General features: G+C 59.6%; 1 protein-coding gene across 1 annotated transcript in view; it reads right to left on the reverse strand.

Annotated features, from left to right (window-relative positions):
- ADARB2 (adenosine deaminase RNA specific B2 (inactive)) overlaps positions 1-20,698 on the reverse strand; it is a 336,318-nt gene that overhangs the window by 93,892 nt on the left and 221,728 nt on the right. The window contains exon 2 of the mRNA XM_059403984.1: positions 1,520-1,606. Coding sequence (XP_059259967.1) covers positions 1,520-1,606 — 87 coding nt within the window. The remainder of the gene's footprint in view (positions 1-1,519; positions 1,607-20,698) is intronic.

Raw genomic sequence — 20,698 nt, forward strand, 5'->3', positions numbered from 1 at the left:
CCCGAGGGCCTGCCGAGACTGTGTCCACGGTTTTGGAAGGCACCGTCAGGCCATTGATTGGAGGTTTGCTCTGAACGGTGTTTGGGAATAAGGTTTTCTAAGTAAGGATTTTCCAAGTGTTGCAAAGGCTTTCTAATGTGTAACAAACAATTAAAACTCAATCTTCTCCATGGGTTCCCACCGATTAGGGGAAATAGCCAGTTTGTGCGTTTACTGCGTTCACACACGGTCCCACGCGTTCTGATCCCAATGCTGTGATTCGGGTTGTGCCCGCGAGGCTCTGGGACCCGTGGCGCGGGCTCGCGGGGAGTAGTGACCACACGAGAGCCCATCCGGGAGGTCTCGCCCCATGCGGGGCTCCAGCTACGTCAGCAGGTTCCACGCCCGACCGAAGGAGGCAGATTCCCCGTCTCAGCGTGTTCTCTCCTCGTGTTTAGCCGAATCGCTGCGTGCACACGTCCCGCTCAGCTTGGGGTGCGTGTGGGCACGTGCTTGTGGCTGGCGGACGTGGTCCACATTTGTGAGGTACTTGTACACACACAGACCGAGTCCTGGAGATTTTCCCGCTGAGACCCTGAGACAACAGACAAGTGTCTGCGAACTTGGTTGAGGAGGGGCCCTGGACGGGTGGCTCAGGGAGCTGCGTCCTGATTTCCGCGGGACTCTGTGCCCGTCCAGCAACCCTGCTCTGCGATTTTGATTCGGGGGGGGACGTGGGACATGCCCTCAGCCTCGGTCCTGTTGCCAGCCGTGTGTCTCACCAGCCGATGGCAGAGCCGCGGCTGGGGGTCCCCCCGCCGTGCGTCCTGGTCAAGGTCCTGGGGAGTTCGAGCCTTGATCAGTCGGCGCGGTCCCGCTTGGCGGAAGGACCCATGGGTGAGGTCATAATGAAATGCAGGAGCGACCTGTGTGGTCTGGGGTTTGGGAGTGTGCCGGTCACGTCCAGGAGCCCCACGCCCCCAACACCAGCCCTGCCCCCCGACCCCCGGGGTTCCTCTGTGGTCTCAGCAGGGGACCGCGCGGAGTCCCTCTGCCCCGCACTGCTCTGCTGCGTCCCGGGTTCCTTCACGAGCCAGAAATGCCTCAACAGGTCGGCCCCCGTCCAGCCTTTCCCGTGTTAAGTCATTGTACAGACTGTGCTCATCCCCCCCCTTCCTCTTGAAGGGGAAAACAATGGAAAGCAAGGAGAGGGTGCAGGAGAACGGATTTTCCCCGACAATCCTGGGGTTCTCAATTATACAGTCACTGCAAGTGTCCTGATCCGCAGGTGGGGGCGGGGTTCCGGGTGGGGTAGGGTTCTAGGTGAGGAGGGGGTTCCGTGGCGGGGAGGGGTTCCGGGTGGGGACAGGATCCCTGGTGGGGACGCGATTCACGTTGGGGACGGGGTTCAGGGAGGGGGTGGGGCAGCGGGAGCAGAGCCTCCTGCTCCGGGAAGCCCAGACAGTCCCCCCATCACTCCAAGGTCTCAGTGTTTGGGGACATTAGAGGACACCCCTCCGCGCACGGGGAAGCTGCTTACTTAGTCGGTCTTCGTCTTCCGCGTTCACGGCGCCGGGACTGAAGTGCTTGAAGGGAGTGATAAAGGCCGGCGACGTGCTCACCTTGTCTGGAAAGAGAAGAACAGGAAATGCACTTTTGACATCGAGTTTCAGAAGAACTCAATGCTTTCCTACGATCTTACCACCAAGGGTTTCGGGCGAGGGCGGCCGAACGCTCGCTTTGGTTCCAGCCACTTCCTTCTGGTTTGGTCTCTTACGGAATTTCTGACGGCCCCAGTCCTCTCCGTTCGACTTTCAGCCTCCTGATTTCCGCCTTTCTTCTCTTCTCACGTTTGGCAGCTCCCCTCTAGTTCCGTGTCCCTCAAAACCCAGCGGTCGTCTCTGGGGCAACAACCCTGCACGGGCTCCTGGGCTGCCGGGCGGGGCGCGGCCTCGGACCGGACCCCGGGGCGGGGGCAGCGCAGAGGGGAGGTGAGCGAGCGAAGCAGGGAGAAGCCGTAGTCAACGAGACGCCGATACAGCCGAGACCCTTTCTCCCGTGAGCGGAGAAGCTGCTTTGTGGGCTTGAAGTGCAGCCCCGCGGGGCCTTGTCAAGGCCCGGAGTGCGCTCGGTGTGCGTCTGGCAGCGGGAGGGGCGGGGGCGAGGAGGGAGAGGTGCGGGCGGAGGCTCACGGGGACGGGGACGGGTGCACAGCGGAGCAGGGACGGGGCGGAGAGCGCCCTCTGCCTGCACCCTGGTGGGGGGTGGGGAGGCACCAGCTGTCCCGAGTCCGCCCTGGGCTGGGCAGCTGGACCCAGGGCAACACCGCTCATGACCTACAGCCCCGCAGTCTCCCCCTTAAACGGAGAGATCGGGGGATTGTGGGGTAGGAGTGCGCCTGGGAATTTCTGCAGAGATTCCGCCGACTAAATCCAACCTCGGCAGCTAGGAGCACTTGTGCACGCGGGCGCCTACCCCAGGGCAGAGGAGAGCGCGTCCAGGGATGGCACACACAGTCCTCCCCGTTCTCAGACACCCGCCTGCTCCCCTGCGTCCTGGGGCCAAGACGGGGGCCTTCCCAGGGTCCTGGTGGTTCTTGTGTCTGGCCTGGCCCCGGGGGCTGAGCTACTTTACCAAGGGGACACTTCTGCTGCCAGGAATCTGCTGGCACCGGAGGGCCGGGTCTTTTGCCTCCCGTGCCAACGTCTGCCTCTGCCCCGGGGAAGGGGTACTGCTGCCTCACAGGGCTCCCTTAGTGCACACATCTAAGTGTGACTTGCGTGAAAACCTCAGCCAGGGCTTCTATCTGCAGTCAGCCTTCGGGCGTGCGGCCGAAGGCAATGTGCTCTTTTTCTTGCAATTCTGAGCCTGTTTTCTTTATACCCAAGCTTTCCAGAGGCCCGGGGAGTTCACACTGAAATCCATTCAGGAACCTGTTAACAGCTGGCGTTTCCAGTACGGGCGGCCACGATATAATGTTCACTCAGAGAGAACAATAAATAACTCAAACATAAAATGCCTGCTCTTTCTTCCTCCGTGAACGGGAAGCGGCAGCCAGGGAGGGGTGGGCTCTCCCGGGCCCTCTCAGCCCAAGCTAATTTACTACACGGGAATGAAATCTCTTGCTTGAGTTATAATTTCATTAAGGGCACCCAATAATGTTACACAAAGAGTGTGAAGCTCAAGTGATTTAGTCTGGGGCATCTCGAAATGAAATTACATTTTTCTAATAAAGCAGGGCGACCAGCCAAACACCCACAAAAGTACACGAAACCGTTTCAGAACTCGCCTTCGCAAAATTACAAACTAGTCGAAACTGTTTCAGATCCTCAGAGTCCTTGGGTTCTAGGCTTCCCAGACCGGGCAGAAGCAGCCGACCCGGGTTAGATCAATCCTGGGCACTTACTCAGTTTCTGTAAATCGCAAGCACCATGCGGCAGGCCGGGCTTCAAGCCTAAAAGAGCATCCGGTATGTCTGAAGTGCAGATCGAGGCAAAGGCCTTGGATAGACATTTCTCCAAGGAGGGCATCAGACGGCCAGCGGACCTGACCCACTCATCCGCCGGGCCACCAGCTCACGGCTGCCGTGGGCCACCAGCTCATAGCTCTGCACGGACGGGGCACGTGACGAACCAGCACGTCTGCTTCTGGGTCTACACCCAAAAGAACGGAAAGCACCGTCTTACGGAGCTATCCGCACCCTCGAGCGCCCCGGCACGAGGATGGATGACACGGTGTAGCCTGTGCGCGCAACGGACTATTACCCCACGTGACCAAGCTCGAGGCCGTGACGCAGACGGGGGTGAGGCGGCCCCCGCAGGACAGCAGACACGGTGGGGCCCACGCATCTGAGGCCCCCAGAGGAGTCAGACCCAGAGACACAGAAGCGGCAACGGTGGGAGCCAGTGGCTGGGGGACGAGGGGACCCTGTGTGTGATGGGGACGGAGTTTCCGTTTGAGAAAAGAAGAAAGTTCTGGAGGTGGATGGTGGTGACGGTCGTACCACAAGTCACCCAACAACATGCTTCCAAATGGTCAGTGTGGCAGGTTTTACCTTCTCTGTGTTTCCCCCCATTTTAGTAAGTCACATTTACCAGGACGTTCAGAATTCTATCTGAACCTCTTTTATGCCCCAGCAGCTCCTCCAGCTCAAACACACCAGCCTGCTCAAGGCAGGACGCCTGGAGAGCGGCGAGCCTGTTTGCTGGGCCTGCCGGCTCTTCCGGAGGCTCGCCTGCCGTCACCGCCTCTGTGCCAAGAGGGGACAGGTGGCAGCCTAGGCTCGTCATTAGGGAGGACAGCAGGAATTGCATTTTTTGTTTAGAAAATTACTACGAGAACGATTAGATGCCGGCATCATAGCTGGGGGCTGTGTCCTTACACATGGTGTCCGCATGGGGCTGTGCTGGGCTCACCCCGGTCCTGAGACCGGCTCGTGCGGGTTCTGGATGGAAAACAGCCTGTGCGCATCTGCTGTGCTCCCTTCTGGTCATCTGGGGTCCACTGAGAGAAGCTGGCTCCCGCCTGCCCTGCACCCCATTGTAAAGTCTGGAAGGTGGAGAAGGTGTTTCTGTAGGGGGAGTATCCGGAAGGGGTGCTGGGCATGCCCCACACCAGCTGGAAACGGGTCCCAGAGAGTAGTGGCCCTGGACTGTCCTCCAGCCAAGCGCCACTTCCAGCAAAGGCCTGGCGGCCACGGGCCAACCAAGAATTTCCGATGCGTCTGCTAACGACCTAGGACATTTGCACTGGAACCTCGTTGCTGTTTGCAAAATAAATGGCTCGGACCTTGTGGGCAGCACTCTTCCCTGGAACCCTGTGAGACCACATTTGTCAAGGATATTGATAACCAAGAACAAATACAATTTGCACGTGGCCTGAAGACTGATAAACAGGCCAGAGCAAAACAGCTTTCAGGAATGCCGCTATACTGAGACGCTCACCAGCTTCCCACAGAGATCTCTAAGTACTGTGATGGGCTGAAGAAGTCTTACAGACAAATAGTGTTGAAAGAACTCGACATCAGCTTGGGAAAAGGAACTCTGAGCTCTCCCTCATACCATACCCGAAAATTGTCACAAAAGGGGTCATAAACCCAAACATAAAAGCTGTAACGAAAAAACTTGTGGAAGAAAATACTGAGACATTCAGGGTGCTTGTGGAGGCAGGTTTCTTAGGATGCAGAAAGCACTAATCATAAAAATATTAGTTTTCATCAAAATCAAAAATTAAGTGTTTCAGATTGCTGAAATTCACTGTTAAGAAAATGAAAAATGAGCCCCAGATTGGGATAATAGATTTACGATCAAGATGACTGATTTGTATCCAGAATATAAGAACTCTTCCAACTTAATAATAAAGGGTAGAAAGACCCAAATTTTAAAAAAAATGGGCAGAGCACTTGAACAGAAACTCGACAAGGGAGGCCATGCAGAAGCCAATGATAAGCGCACCCGAAGGGCTCCACGGCATCGCCCGTCCAGTTAGGAGCACAGACCTGTGTCAGGACACACCCACCGGCACAGCCCGACGCGGGGAGAGGCAGGGAAATCAGGCCTCTCCTCCACCAGTAACTCTGCGTACACCAATCCCACTTCTAGATATTTACCCAAGGAAAAGGAAGCACATATGCCAAAAAAGAAAAAGATTTGTGTAAGACTGTTTAGGGAGATTTTATCCATTACAGCTCAGAATTAGGAACGTCCTGCTTACCCATCAACAGAAGAATGGGTCATGAATTGGGCTACGTTTATAGGACGGGGAACTATCAACAGTGGAGACAACGGACGTCGTCAAATGTGTTACGATAGGGATGAACCTTGGAAACAATATACTGAGCAAGAGAGGTCTTGGCACAACAAGAAGGTGCTAATTAACTCCATTTTTGGGACGTTCCCCAATAGGTAGACGGCTCCTTGGGGAGAGGAGTCAGAGGGGTCCTCAGGGTCAGGTGCTGGCTGCTGGGCAGGCCTGGGGGGTTATTTCCAGAATGATGTGTTACGTGTGGGTACCCATTCGTCATGAGCCCTAACACGCACAGGCTGCGAGTCTCCAGATGCACATTACCCCTGGTCGTTTGAAAATATTAACGGATAAGAAGCACGACGGATGACGGATGAGAAACTAAACAAGGGGCGGCAGGCAGCAGGTACTGTTTCACACGGAGGGGCACGTGCAGCTCGGCCGCTGGCAAGGACCGGGGTCTACCAGGAAGCCACAGGGGTAAGTGGTCGTGGGCTGGCTGGCTTTGTGTGTGTGCTTGCTTGCTTTACAGATGGGAAAGCTCCGGAGTCTCTCAGAAGCTCTTCCGTGGCAACAAGAACAGTGGCCACCTCACAGGGAGCCCTTTGGAGACCCCCCCGGACTCCCATCAGGACATGCGCATATCGGCAAAGCAGGGGAGAGCCGGCTGGGGGAGGGTGCACACGGGGCTGGGCACGCCGCTGGCCCGCGAAGGCTCCGTTCACCCACGCCGGTGGCATGAGGGGCTGTGAGGGGGCCTCTGTTTTGGAGCCTGCTTCATGAAGATGACACTTTGCTTTTTTTACCAAGTAAGATGAAAATTTTATTATTTTTAAAAATTTACTTGACAGAGTGATAGAGAACACTAGTAGGGAGCAGAGGCGGAGGGAGAAGCAGGCTCCCCGCGGAGCAGAGAGCCCAATGCGGGACTCGATCCCAGGACCCTGAGATCGTGACCTGAGCCGAAGGCAGAGGCTTAACCCACTGAGCCCCCCCCCCCCCCGCCCCCCCCCCCCCCCCCCCCCCCCCCCCCCCCCCCCGCCGCCCCGGTCCGCCCAGCCCCAGAGATCCAAGATGAAAATTTTCAAAAGCGCTCCGGTGCGCGAGCCCCTGTCTGTTCCCTGGAAAGTCTGTTCCTGCGAACTACCAGTTTCGCCGGAGCTTGTAGTAAACCGCGTCCTTGGCAGCACCTCGCGGGATTCGACCCGGGCCTCTGGCTCCTTACAGACCCTCACAGTGTCACGGCACAGGCTGTTTCTATCAGGTACGTGAAGTGGGCACCGTGGCTCTGCCGTCACTTCAACAGTCTGAAGTTCTGTACGCCTGTGTCTGCCTCTGAGCCACGCACACGTCACCGCCTCCCAGGTCCCCTTCTCGGAGCTGCGTTTTTCCGAAACATGTGGTGACAGATGGCCTCCCCCGCGCTGACCCCCTTCCCTTCCCGCCGGGTGTTCTGACCGGACGCAGGCCCGTCTTCCGTGGACGGGGCTTCTAGCTAAACACAAGCGCAGCTCAGCCCGGGCCGGTGCGCCAGCCGGGGAGGAGACAATTAACTGGCTGGGCCACGGCTTCCCCGGAAGTTTGTGCTGTAGCTCCGACTCCCAGGCCCTCAGAAGGGGACTCTATTTGGAGACGGGGTCCTTACAGAGATGGCTAAGGTAAGATGAGGTCACCAGGCGGGCCCTCCTCTGGTCTGACTGGTGACTTCTAGGAAGAGGGGAACAGGACTCAGACACGTGCAGAGGGACGACCATGAGAGGACCCGGGGGAGAGATGACATCCACGTGCCCAGGACAAAGGCCTCGGGAGACACCAGACCTGCCCACATCTGCACCTCGGGATCCCTGCCCCCAGGACGTGGGACAGCCAAAGTCCGCCGTGGGAGCCCCCAGGCCGGGGTGCTGGGGCCCAGCCCGCGCTGACAGCCACACTCACTCAACGGTCCTTTACTGAGTGCGAGTAGTTGCACACCTCCTCCATGGTTCAAACGCTGATGCCGGGAAAGGCTACTGCAGGGAGACTGCTCCTGGCCTGGGGATCTAGAAGTCAAGTGAGGCATCCTTCGGGGGGTGACTCAGTCACTGAGACCCAGTAGGTAATAGGAGCGTGTCCCGTGTATTGAACCAGGAGATCTGCTCCAGAGCCAGGAAACCCTTGTTGCAAGGATGAGTGTGGGATTATCCAGTCAGGGCAGGGAGAGCCAACAGGAACAGAAGTCGCGGCTCGGGCAAAGGCCCTGGGTAAATGCAGCAGCATCTTGGTACCCGTGCCTGTGAGGACAGGACGCGTGGCTGTCAAGGACTTGTACGGCACAAACCAGACGTCTGTTAGGGACGCCGTCCCCTTCTCAGAGTGGTAGCCCCAAGGCATGCTGTCCCGCTCCTAGACAGCTTCCCTCAGTCACAACACTGAGACATCCCCACGCCAGCTTGTCCACACCCCAGCCTAGGTCTTTAATCAGGCCACCATCACGGCACTACGAACAGTCTGGCAGACCAGACAGACACTTCAGGCTTGACGCGTGTGCCGCATGCTGGAAGCCTGGCTTATTTTTGGAAGCCGTGGAGAAACAGACAAGCCCGCACCAGATTGCTCCGTGTGATTCGCGGGCAAAGACACAGATGGTCTGACAAGTGATTGACGGACCAAGGTGACTCTGCCACAAAGTGTATTTACGATTTAAATATCTGCATAGAAAGGTGTGTGCTCACACTCCACTTAGAGACACTCACAGCCTTCCATATTATCTGGCTTTGCAGTCTAGACCCTGTCTTCATCTGATGGTCCGTCTGGGGGTGGAGGCGTGCAGAAGCGCGGACGACATTCCTACAGTAGCCGTCTCTCCGCTGCCGACAGCCAGCGGTGTCAGACCTAACGGCTGTCCAGGCTGGACACGGTCTTTGCCACCATCCCTGTTTGGGGCAGAAAGTCCACCCCAGGAACGGGTTTACGGTGAGGCAGGGGTGCAGCTGGGACACTCAGACCCCGAGGGCACGCGAGGAAGGCTGCACTTCTTCCAGAAGAGTCTCCTTCCGTTGGAGCCAGCGAGGTCGGAGTTTGTCAGAAGTCCCCTTCAGCAGACAGCGTGCAGAGCGTGTCCGCTCCCTGTCTCCGAGCAGGTGTATGGGAAGGTCTACAAAGGCGGTTGGACTGTGGCTCTGGTCAGGAATTCTAGGAGTGAAACATCCAGAGGCTGGAAATTCCCACAAAATAAAAATGTGACCCTACAGACCTGCACAGGCCCTCCGAGGACTGCAGGCAGAGAACCAGAGACACGCCGCGAGTGTAACCCTCTGTGATCAAGCCCTCGCCCTACAGCGGCCGGCATTTCTTGTCCTTCTCGACCTGTTTCTGCTCTACGTGCTTCTTCAAGCTTGTTGGCTCCTCATGGGTCCTTGGTCTTCCGTCCTTGGCCTCCTCCGGCCTCCCTGCCCTCTCTTCGTTGGAGACGTGCTAAACCAGCGTCGTTTCACTTTACAGTGGCTCGTGACTTGACGTTTGATGGTAAGATCGCCGGATCAGGGTTCTCTGGCCACAGGCATTCCTCTCCTTCCCAGCCCCCACCTTCCCGTGCTAGCACCTGCCACCCTGGGCCACTGCGCCTGTGAGGGACTGGAAGCTGCCGGGGCTGCCGTCACGGACTCAAGGTCACCCGATTTTCCAAGTCGTGCATCTGTCAGGTGGAAACTGCTGCTCTGCAGAAACGCCGTGAATTGTGCGTCCGCGCCAGTGGACCGTACGTGTCCTGTTGACCAGGCCCCGGGAGCCCCGACATCCGGCCACACGTGATTCCAAAGCGTCCGTGAGGGAGTTTCTCATCGAGACCAGCACTCAGATCGGAGGACCGAGTGGAGCAGGGTCCTCGTGGTGAGGGTGGGCCTCACCGAATCAGTCGAGGACCGCACAGCCGCACGGTGGGGGAGGGAGGGCTGTGTCTGCCGGCTGCGGGGCGGGGACAGCCGACCGCCCTGCACTCCCGCTCACGGGCCTCCCAGCGCCTCTCCTCCTGCACCCCCGCCGGGCACGCTCTTCCGGCTCCGTGACGGGCTCCGTCGGTCCCCTCCAGTCCCTCGGACTCTGCGGGCTCTGTCTCGGCGAGGGACTCCGGTACGCGCTCCCGCCCCTGCGCTGTGGCTCTTTGGCCCACGCGCCAGCACAGCGGAGCCCCGAGCGGCAGCGCAGTCTGTTGACCTTGCCTGCACCCAGCACAGGCCAGCCTCGTCCCCTTCCTGGAGCGTGTGGGGACGGCGTGGACTTTGGAGCACACGGTCCGCGGCCGTGGGTGGCAGCTGGCGTCCCCAGACCTCTGCATGAGGGGGCATGTTTCCCCGTCCGGGGGGGCTCAGGACCGCGAGCAGCAGCCCCACCATGTTTGTGCCGCAGTCCTGGGAGGTCCCGGTAGGTCCCAGGGGCCCTGGTGTGGCTATGACTGGCCTTTCCTTGCTGACAGGTGTCCCTGCTTGTGTGGTACGGCCTTGGCCATCCTGCTCGTGGACAAAGCTCACGGCGGGGGGCCCGGGGCAGGGGTGCTTCTTAACCCCCAGCTGCCCCTCCGATGCCAAGGCCGGCTTTCTCACGTCCTGCCAGACGTCCTACCGGATTGCTGCAGGCACGTTTCTGAGTCCGTCTGCTCACACCGGGCTGAGTGTCTCTGGCCGGAAACCTGCGTTCCTGGGTGTCTCTGCCCCCGTGGGGCCTGGTGCCCAGGGCTCGAGACCAGAAAGCCCCAGCCGCTGAGCTCACCTGTCCCCTCACGTTCCGTGTGACCTGGTGCCCAGCCCGGCGAGTGGGCCACCTGCCGCCCCTGCGTCCCCGCCCTGCGCTCACCCTGTCCACCCCTGCCGGCTTCTGCGGTGACCCCCCAGTGGCTCTTGGGTGAGATCCTGCAGGCCTGCAGGTGTCAGAGTGCCCAGAGCCTCGTGGTGTCCGTGGGTCTGAGCGGCAGGGGAGGCAGGGGGGCGGTAGGCGGGTCAGGAGCGCACCAGCCACGGGCCCCATTCCCTGAGCAGGGCTGCGAGGCCCATGCTAGAGTGTGTGGCCTCCTCCAGGGAGGTGGCCATCTATGGAGGCCAGCACACAGGGCTTCCAGGGCACGGCGCTCATGGAATGGAGGGTCCTTCCTGTCCGCAGGCCGAGCAGGCCTTTCTGAAGCCCCTCGGGGACCCGGCAGGACAGCTGACGAGGCCGACCCCATGCGTCTCCGTGCGTGATGCTGTTGACGGTCCTGACCACGCCTCGCTGGTGGTGGGGGCTCTGGTGGTCGTGTGAGGAGCGTGGGGAGCTCGCCGCCCTCCCGGTGGCCTGTGCCCTTGCCCTGTCTGGGGCTCCTCCAGTCTGTACCGCCCATGCCTAGTGCCAGGCTGTCACCACGGGGCTCCAGAGGAGCTCCTCCTTGGCCGGGCCGTGAGCTCAAGGGTCAGCAGGGCACCTGGGCAGGGTGTTGGGCCCCTTCCACTGACAAGTGGGGAGGTCTGCCCCATCGCCCGACCTCCTAGGGTCCCTGTCTCCTCGTGTGCGACACGCAGACCTCTCCACGTGCGTCAGGGCCGGGGCTGAGACCGAGAGAGGCACACAGAGATGCAGCACGCGGGGCTGACCAGGAACAGGCTCACGAGAGCCGCCAGCGGTGATCGGCTCAGGAGGAGGAGGAGAAAATTCTGGAAGAGCGTGAGGGTGGGTTGTGCCGGGCAGAGGGCGGCCAGAGACCGGCTCCGGGTGTGCCGGTCCACACTTCTCCTTCCCACGGTGGAGGGGGCAGCAGGTTCTCACGCGCTTCCTTGAGCGACGACCTCAGGGCCGTGCCCCCCGGGCTCTTTCAGGTGAGAGGCACATGTGGGACCCAACGCGCGGCTCTGGGCTCCGGGAGCGCCTTCTTACTGCTGGAGAACGGCGGAGCGGGCGGACGGCCGTGCGGCGCGCGGATTTTCTCTGAGACGACGCGTGTTCTTCTCTATGGGATTCCGTGAAAACCGACCTTCGGCCCGGTTCAGCCGGGTGAAATTAGATCTACAACTATTTAATTTTGTTTCAGGAGTGTTTTCCCATTGGATGCCTGGCCTGAGGACACACAGGGATAAAGCACCTGAGTTATGAACAGCCCCGCGCACCCCCGCGCGAGCGAGACTCATGCCAGATTCCATGTCTGCGGGATGGCGCGGGCCCGGGGCGCGTGCAGGCCTGCTACGGAGGGGCTCCTGGCTCATGTGCCTGGTCCATGCTCCACATAGGTCGGCAGTAAGATGTGACAAACGAGTGTTTTTAATTTGCCTGAGCACACGTGTGTGTGTGTGTGGGGTGTGGGGGTCAGACCCAGAGGGCTGACCGCTCTGGGGCCGTGTTCAGGGGCAGCGGTGCTGGGCTGAGTTGCTCGGCCTGGCTGGGCACCCAAAGCCCGGTGGGGAGGAGGGGGTTTCGGACTGTTGCTGCTTCAGCGGGAGTGTCTCCCCTCGAGCTCCGGCGAGAACGGAAAGTCCGAGAGTTGTGCGAACGCCTGGTCCGGGCAATGCTGTCGTCGCCGACAGCGCTAGGCTTGGCGAGGCGGCAGCCCATCTGACTGGAGCGTGACATCATCGCAGGCTTGTGCTGGGGTCGCTGGCCTGAAGGAGGAGCTCCCCCCAAGACGGGGGCCCGTGCCAGGGCAGGATCCCCGTCTTTGCCACGTAGTGCCTCTTTCCTTCCAGCAAACAGAACTTACTTCTTCGGGGGGCGCTGCTCCTTGCTCCCAGCCTCCTGGTTGGGTGAGGCCACGCTCTTAGCTCTGAGGGGCTCTGGTGGACCTGATCCGCAGACCACCCGCCCTGCCGTCCCGTCCGGCTGGAATGGAGGACAGGGTTTGCAGGGCCCAGTGCAGAATACAAGCGTGGGCTGCCAGGAGACGAAAGCAGGAGGAATTTCCGAGCCGGTGACAGCAGAGCATTCCGCCAACGGTGGGGCTGTCCCTGGCGTGGGCGCCCCGGCTCCGTTCAGACCGACAGGAGGCAGGCCCGGGTCTCCCGTTTCTCTGATGGGTCCGGCCCCTCCTGCTGAGTGTAAGGTGAGGCCGAGAGGAGCAGCTGCAGCGCGGGGAAGCCGGGTGCGCCGCTCACACGGAACCACGGGGGTTGGGGACAGGGCGGGGCGGGTCTGAATTCTGCCAACGGACGCTGACCCCAGTCTGACCACCAACGGTCGCAGGAGCCGTGACTGGGTTTTCCGACCCGTGGACCGGATACATCCCGCCTCCACCGACACTCGACTCCAGCAGCTGCGCATTTCTGTTGGCTCTGGCTCGCGGGTGGGATGCGCGTCTTCGCCGTGTCCCAAAGACAAGCAGACGTGCAGGCGCTCCGCGCCGTGTCCGTCGTAGATGTCCGTGTCGGCCCTGCTACTGCGGCAGGAGAAGCGTCTGCGCGTCTGTGGGAGAAGGTCCTTGTCCGGCTCGTCACTCCCCACCTGCAGAGGACGACGGCTGGACCCCCAGACGGACGTGCAGGAGTAATCGCCGAACTGGTCTGACGGCTGGAACCCCAGACAGACGTGCAGGAGTAATCGCCGAACTGGTCTGACGGCTGGAACCCCAGACGGACGTGCAGGAGTAATCGCCGAACTGGTCTTCCGTCCTCAAACTTGTGATTCTGTTTTGACAGACCTGTCTGCTGCCACGGCCGCCACGTTCACCTGGGGAGGGAGGACACGGGGCTGGCTGCTTGGTCTGAGAACCCAGAGCGGCACAGGCGTGCGGACGTGCCAGGCCAGCCCGCTGCCCAGGACACCAGCCAACCACAGGCCGTGCAGGCGCCTTCCCTCCCCGACACCAGCGCTTCCTAATTCCGTGTGGCGTTTGGGGGCCTGGCCATCCCTGGGCTCCTGAGGTGCCCTGGACACACCCTCGTCAGGGCCCTGTCATGCTGCCGGTCCCAGAGAGGGCGTGGCCCAGCTCATGCTGTCCCTGACGCGGGGCTGGAGGAGGCCGGCTCGTGCCTGTGTCACTGTACATGTTGGTGGGGCCGTGGCCTCCGTGCCCATGGGGAGCCATGTTGTGACCCTGAGTCCCAGGACCTGGGGATGCGGGAGGCGGTCCCAGGGAGCCGGAGGTGTGATCCTCTTCTCTGAAGCGTGGGAGCCCGAGGCCGTCCAGGAGAAGTACCATCTAGCTGGCGGGCTCGTGCTCCTCTGGTGTCTTTTGATGACAAACTGTAGAGTGCCCTACGTCTCACTTAATTAAAACATAAGCTTTTTGGTCCCAAGGCAGGGGGGATAGGAGGCCCTCTTTCCTTTGAACTGAAGAAGTGTTTCCGGGAGCTGCCTTTGAGCGCAGCAGTGCCGAGAGCGGCCGCACGGGGCAGAGTTGTGTTCGGAAGGTTTGCGTGCAGAGAGCTCCACCGTCGAGCGTGCCTTGGGGCCCGTCAAGCTTCTGGGGACGCATTTCTCCCTGTGTCTCGAAGGCCCTGCCTTGCTGTAACGCACATCAGGAGTGATAATGGGGACCGAGTCTGGGTCCCCCGGCCGAGCGCTGACAGCCTGTCCTTAAGTATCAAGATGGCCAGTAACTCTGCCAAGACACAGACGCTCGTTTGCCGGGCTGTCCTTGCTCTGCTGGCATTCTGCGGTGTTCCTGGGGCCTGGCGTGTCCACGTGGGCCAGGCCACAGAGAGCACCCTGCGGGGGGGACTTGGGGAGCACGCGCTCTACTCCCGGGGCCTGTGCGTTTAGGGAAAACACATCCGTCTCTAACTGAGCAAGTGCCCTCAGGGGAGGGATCAGCCGGCAGGGGTGCGGCCTCCGAGCGTGCCTTTCGGGCCTCACTGCGCGGCACCCGAGGCTGCCACAGCCCAGCGTCCCGGTCTGGAGTCCAGGGAGCCCCCTTTGCTTCGCCGAGGCCCGCGGGCCCAGGGGTGCCGACCAGACCCCCGAGGGAAAGTGACGTACGGCTATTTTGAAATCCTGAAATGAAAGCTTGGACTGAAGGCGTGCGGACCCTTCTCGTCCCTGCGGAAGTTCTGGGCTGAATTTTTATCAGTTCTCTTAGTTTTTGTTTTGATAATTGTTTAAGAACGTGTGGCTGGTTTAAGCAACAGGATGCGCCTCTCTTTTTGTCCAAATTAAATCTCAGGTTTTAGGAGCTTCATGTGTAAGTCAGGGACACCGAGCCTGCACCCCTGCTTCCTCTGTTGCTTGGGGGGTGCTCCCGCCCAGGGCCCTTGGACGGCCTGGGCACCGAGGCGGCTGAAGCCCGTCGGAGGACGCTCAGTGTGTCCCCTTCCCTGTGCTCCGAGCCTCAGCAGCCGCGCTCCGTGAGAGCGAGTGTTGCTGTGGCAGGACAAAGTGGAAAGCATCCGCTTTTGTGTATTTCCTGACCCAGCGCTCGTGACGGCCTCGAGTCCACCATCATCCTCCTGTCCCCAACAAGCCGGCCGAGGCTCGGAGGGAGCACGGGGTTCGCTGGCCTCCAGGCCGAGCCGCGGCCTTGCCGGTGAGCACACAGCCCCGCAGAGGCCCCATCTCCAGGCGGCGGTCGCCTGGCCACGGGCCCGCGTGTTCTGAGCAGGCTGCCGCCTCCGAGAAGCCGTGCCCCGACGTGAGCCCATTAGACCCCGGCTCACAGATGCCGATCACGACTGTTCTTTTCCAAATGGCCCACCTCCCTACGGGCACGCACTTGTATCTTGCCGAACAGGGTGCGTGTGCTCCAGGTCCTGGGGGCCGCCCCGGCTCCTGTCCGGGTCCTACCCTGCAGGGCTAACGGGCTCCTCCGGAGGCTCGGACGTGGGCCGACAGACACACTCCACCCTCGGGATGCTGCAGCCCAGCCGGCTCCCTCCCAGACCGGCAGGTGCAGCTACTGGGACGGCTCGGCGGACAGCGTAGAGGGCGGAGGGCGGAGGGTGGAGGTCAGAGGTCAGAGGGCAGAAGGCGGAGGGCGGAGGCACCCTTGGCCGCAGAGGTGAGGTGAGGCGAGGGCCCCTGGAGTGGACGGTGATTGGCTCCCAGCGGGATCCCTTTCTTCTTGTGCGTCTCCACAGACTCCCTGCAGGGACACCGTGACCTCCCGTAGAGACGAGTGGCCTTGACGTTCTCCCCACGGACTGACCGGTCTTTCAGCCTCTGGAGAAACTCTCAGAAGGTCTGATTTGGGCCATGTTGACTGGGTGCTGGGAAGCGCTGACGGGCCTGGGGGACAGTGGTAGAGTGCCGTGTCCAACCTTCCCGGCTGATCGGACACGGAGCTCTGGCGTCCGTGCCGGGGTCAGTCCAGGGTCCCTGGGCTTGTGACCGCGTGTGCGTCTGCAGCCCCCTTGCCCGGATGCACCAGCCCTGACCCGGGGTTTTGTCACGTGGACAGAGGCTGACGGAGGGAGGAGGGCAGTGGTGGGGGAACCTGCAGAATGCGGGGGGACCAGGCCCTCCAGAGACTGGCTCTCCGGGCACCCAGGACCCCACACCGGCCTCAGACCCGCGCTGAGACCCGGGCTGCTGCGCGCACCGCAGAGCCCTGGAGCTTCAGACCTTGCCTTAAATTAAATGTGTTGTTTTACACAAGCACTTACACAGCCCACTAAGTTCACTGATGGGCCCTGAGCCCCGCCGCCCTCCGCCGCCCTCCTGCTTCCGCCAGCATTTCCAAAGCAGTCCGCTCGGTGCTCTGCATCCTTGAGTAGCAATGAGGGGCGGGGATGTCATTACGGCACCTGTTTTGCAGGTGAGCAAATGGAGACACAGGAGGGTTGTGGTTCTCCTAAAATCATGGCCGAAGAGACCGACACGGGGTTGCGCCCTCCTTGGCTGACACCTGGATACGAGTCTGCAGCCTCGTTCCTCTGCCTGCTCATTCAGGGCTTTGCTTCACCGGGGGGTTTTCTCCTTCTTCTGGCGTCTGCCGTAGGCTGGAATCACACCCCCCTCACAGTCCTCCACACCAGGAGCGGGGCGCACCAGGAGCGGGGTGCACCAGGAGCGGGGTGCGGGCCCTCCGGGCTTCACTGCCCCCCGACCTTGACGTGTCCTCAGCAGGATGTGCTGTAGCTGCCGCTTCTCGTTCTCCTCACCATTGGATGAAGTTGCCGGAACTCAGCAAATATTTGTGCGGTGAAGAACTGAGTGCGTTCATTAGTGCCGGTGCCGTGAGCCGACAGGGAGGGATACGAGGTTTTGCCGGCGGGCGTTGGGTAGGGCAGGCGGGGGCAAGCAGTCTACCAGATGCAGTTTCTTTCCAGAATAAAACAATTGGCGTTGTTTAAGAAGGAGTGCCTTAAAAACTATACTACACGTCTTGGATCCTGCCAAAGGGGAAGCCTGTGGTGTCTGTAGGGCCGATTTGGAGCAAAGTCCCAGGCCGGCAGCTCCTTACCAGCTGAGCAGGCCTGGTAGGTCGGAGCATCTCTGAGCCTGTCTCCTCTGGGAAGCAGGGCTTCCTGGGTACCTCCACCTGCCGTGGGGTTTCAGGGAAGGTCTGTAAGCTGATGAGCCTTGTACGGATTCAGGACCGCGGACAGGGCGTGCCACGTTCCGTTCCACAGTCCTGGGTCCTGCGAGCTTTCCTGCGCGTTTCAGGTCCGCCGTGGGCACCGAGAAGCTCCAGGGAAACTTCCGGATTCAGACTCGGGGCTCACGTCCCAAGTAAACCAAGGCCTTCTCCTCGGTTTTGTTCTTGTCCCAGTTTTGCCCGGACCTGCCCTTCTTGGGCTTGGTGGCTGGCTTGCTCGTAGAGCGCTCAGCCAGGGCCGACCCCCTCCAGCTGGCACCCAGAGGCATGCGGTGCTCGGGAGAAGTGCCACGGATGGTGCCTCCCAGGGCCAGCAAACACAGGACAGAAGAGAACTCGTCTGCTCGTCTGCGGTGAACAGCAGCTCTCTGAAGCGTCTGCTGTTGTGAGTATGTGAGTCCGGCGCCGCGCCCCCACCCCGTGGACTCGAGGCCGGAAGCTGCCTGTCGCCTGTCGCCGAGGGCAGCTGTCCCACCTTGCACGGCCACAACCACGTCCTGCTCGGTGCCTGAGCTAGTTTTAGAGCTAACCACGTGGACAGCAAAGTTGTAAAAGTGCAAAGAGCATCGAAATTCTTGTACTCTATCAAGTTTTCCAAATATATGTGTTTATATAAAAATATGTGTATATAGACAGATTGAGTTCCTGAAGAAAACACTGGGAAAAGCCCAACAAGAAGCGCCTTGACTCCACTTGTTTTATCTTCGAGTAGTTTGGATGCTCTGGGGGAGAAAGATCCACTCCTCTGTGTTTGTGAATTTCTTGGAAATTTCCCTTTTCCATTGTGCGTGCTTGACGCCCCGAAGCAGCTGCCTCTGTTCTGACAAGGGCGACTGCACAGCCTGGGGAAGGAAGGGACGCGCCTCGAACACAGGATCTCGAGCAAATGATGGAGTTCAGGGATGGAAGCTGGTTTTAAGCAGAATGAGAAGCAGGGGTTGATATACCCAGAAACGTAAGGCGGCACATCATCTCACCTCTCTTGTGTCTACGAATCTCTCCATTTAGTGATAACTCTGATGTAGAGCTCCGTGGACAGAGCAGGAGCTCCGCACAGTGCCCTTCTGAGAAAAATCAAGTGGAAGTCGGTGTACGAGGTCCATCTCTGCTCTCGGCGGAGTGGGCTGAGTTCAGGGAAGACCCAGAGCCCCCGTGGAGGGTACGGCTGCGGCAGACCGGGGGCCCCGCAGGCTGCCGGTGCATGGGGGGGATGCAGAGATGCCGCCGGCCCCGTGGCTTAACCGGCTCCTCATTATCCTCTCCACGGCTCGTGTTACACAACCGAGTGAATCACACGGCCCAAGGTTATTGCTGAGATAACCAACCGAAAATGGTAGTTTCCCCTTTTATCACACGGATCTAAATGTTAACTAAGTGCTTGTTAGCTTTTCACGTTACGTCGGAGGGACTCATTAGTGCCTCCGTCTCTGGGTATGTGCTCTAAGAGTCTTTAGATTAAAGATGAATCAAAGCGATTCAGTCCTGCAAGTTCTGGATTAGAAATCAGTGTCTCTCTGGATATCATCCAAGTGTAAAATGTAGCACAAATTGCCTTTAAAAATTAATAATTCACAAAATCTATGGGCTAAGCCCAGTCTGGCTTGAGAAGATAAGTAAAACAAATATTGTAAAGTCAATTTTTAATAATCTGTGGCATGGAATTTAAGCACAAGAGAAAACATTTAGCAATTAGGCAGAAGCATTTGGTGCATGATTAAATGTGAATAATAATATTTAAGAACCCCGTACCTTCCTTGCTTGCAGAAAATATCACTTAAAGTTCTAATCTAGCCCACAACACAGCTTGTACCATTTCTTGGTTTAATGAGCTCCTGCCTCGAGATGGTCATGTCTGAGCCGTTAGTCTTGTAAGTATTTTTCCATCGGCAGCTCTGTGCAAGACGGGCAAGAAGTGGTGGAGACAGATGTTTGATGAAGGATTGTCAGAGCCGCGCCGCCATGGAAAATAATATAATTAGCTCCGTCACTAGGCTGGTAACCGGTGGTCGGCACAAGTATCTAATTATTGAGACGGCGCATTTACATCTGACGGGATTTTGTTATAAGAGGTTTATAAGATTGGGAGTTAAGGCTGCTCTCCCGACTCTGTCTACCAAACCGAAGCTGGCCTCTGGGCTGCGGCTTCTCTCCAGGAGGATTAAATCCCTGATGGGTGATGGCAGGTCCTCATCGGCCAGAAGGAGGCATCAACGTAAAAGGCCAAGGAAATGGAGCAGCCTGAGTGGAACGCAGACAGAGAGCGAGCGCGCGACCGAGAGAGACAGCGAGACTGAGAGCGAGAGCGGGCGACGGCGCACGCGGTGCTCTCGGATGTGAGGGGCAGCCCGCGGCAGAGGGCCCGGCTGTGCACCCAGGTCGGCCGGCAGGGGGTTCTGGAAAGAGGAAGACAAGAGGGGGAGAGTGGAATTCTGGAGGCTTCTATCAAGTAACCCGCGCCGAGCACCAAAGACAGATGAGAGGGCTGTCCTGCAAGCTCCAGCGTTCCGGGTCCTCCCTGTGCTGACCTCGCGCCGTGCTTCGCGGGGCTTGCTCCGCATGCAGGGGGCGTGAGTCTGTAAGGGCAGGTGGAGGTGGAGGCCGCGTCATCCCAGAGGCCTGCCCCTGGGCTCTCTCCGTCCAGCGTTGCAGTGGCAGCCGCTGGCCTCCGGGGGGCGGGGCGCAGGGCTCCCAGAGCCTCCACCGCCTGTCAGACCCCGGGCAGATGAGAGTCGGGGTGATGGAGGGGGCGCGGGTCACTGGGGTGGGGCGCCAGGTGGACACTTCCTCGGACCTGTGCTGGTTCACTCCAGACAGAAGGAGACGTCTGCACTGGGGTGGCAGTTTGGCTGAGAACGGAACGTTAGTGTTTCCTGTGTTAAAGCGGAGCCCCAGGGTGACGGTCAGGGGGTGGGGTCTTTGGCAGGCCGTGAGGTCGTGAGGGTGGGTTCCATGGGATGGGTTAGTGTCCTTGCAAAGGGGACCCCACAGTGCCCCTCGCCCTGCTACCATGTGAGGACACAGTGAAGATGCTGTCTGTGAGCCAGGAAGTGGGTCTCGCAGGCACCGGACCTGCCGGGGCCTTTATCCTGGACCTCCAGCCTCCAGAGCTGTGGGGGGGGGGTCCACCCCCCTTCAGGTGTTCTCCTATAGCAGCCCAAAGCGCTAAGTCAGCCTGATGGTCCAAACCAGGGCAGAGCCACACGCCCGCGTGTTCTGTGGTCTCTGTCCCTTCCGGGCTTGTTAGGATTTGGAAATTGAAACCCTAGTTACACTCTGCACAACGGAAATAGCGGATCTCAAGTGACCCAGGCTCTGGCTTCCAGGCTGCCACCCTGTGATGTCACTGAAGCCACCGAAGCCTTCTGCGTCACGGCTGGCCAATTTCGAGAAGCCTTGTGAGCGCGAGAGCTCATGAAGGACCTCAGGTCAGTCACAGAAGATCTCTTTTATTACAGAATTTTATTCTCTTGCTGAATATACAAATTTTTTGATACCCTCTGTAGGCCAGACATTATT

The sequence above is a fragment of the Mustela nigripes genome, chromosome 6, assembly GCF_022355385.1.
Source record: "Mustela nigripes isolate SB6536 chromosome 6, MUSNIG.SB6536, whole genome shotgun sequence".
NCBI classification, from domain to species: domain Eukaryota; kingdom Metazoa; phylum Chordata; class Mammalia; order Carnivora; family Mustelidae; genus Mustela; species Mustela nigripes.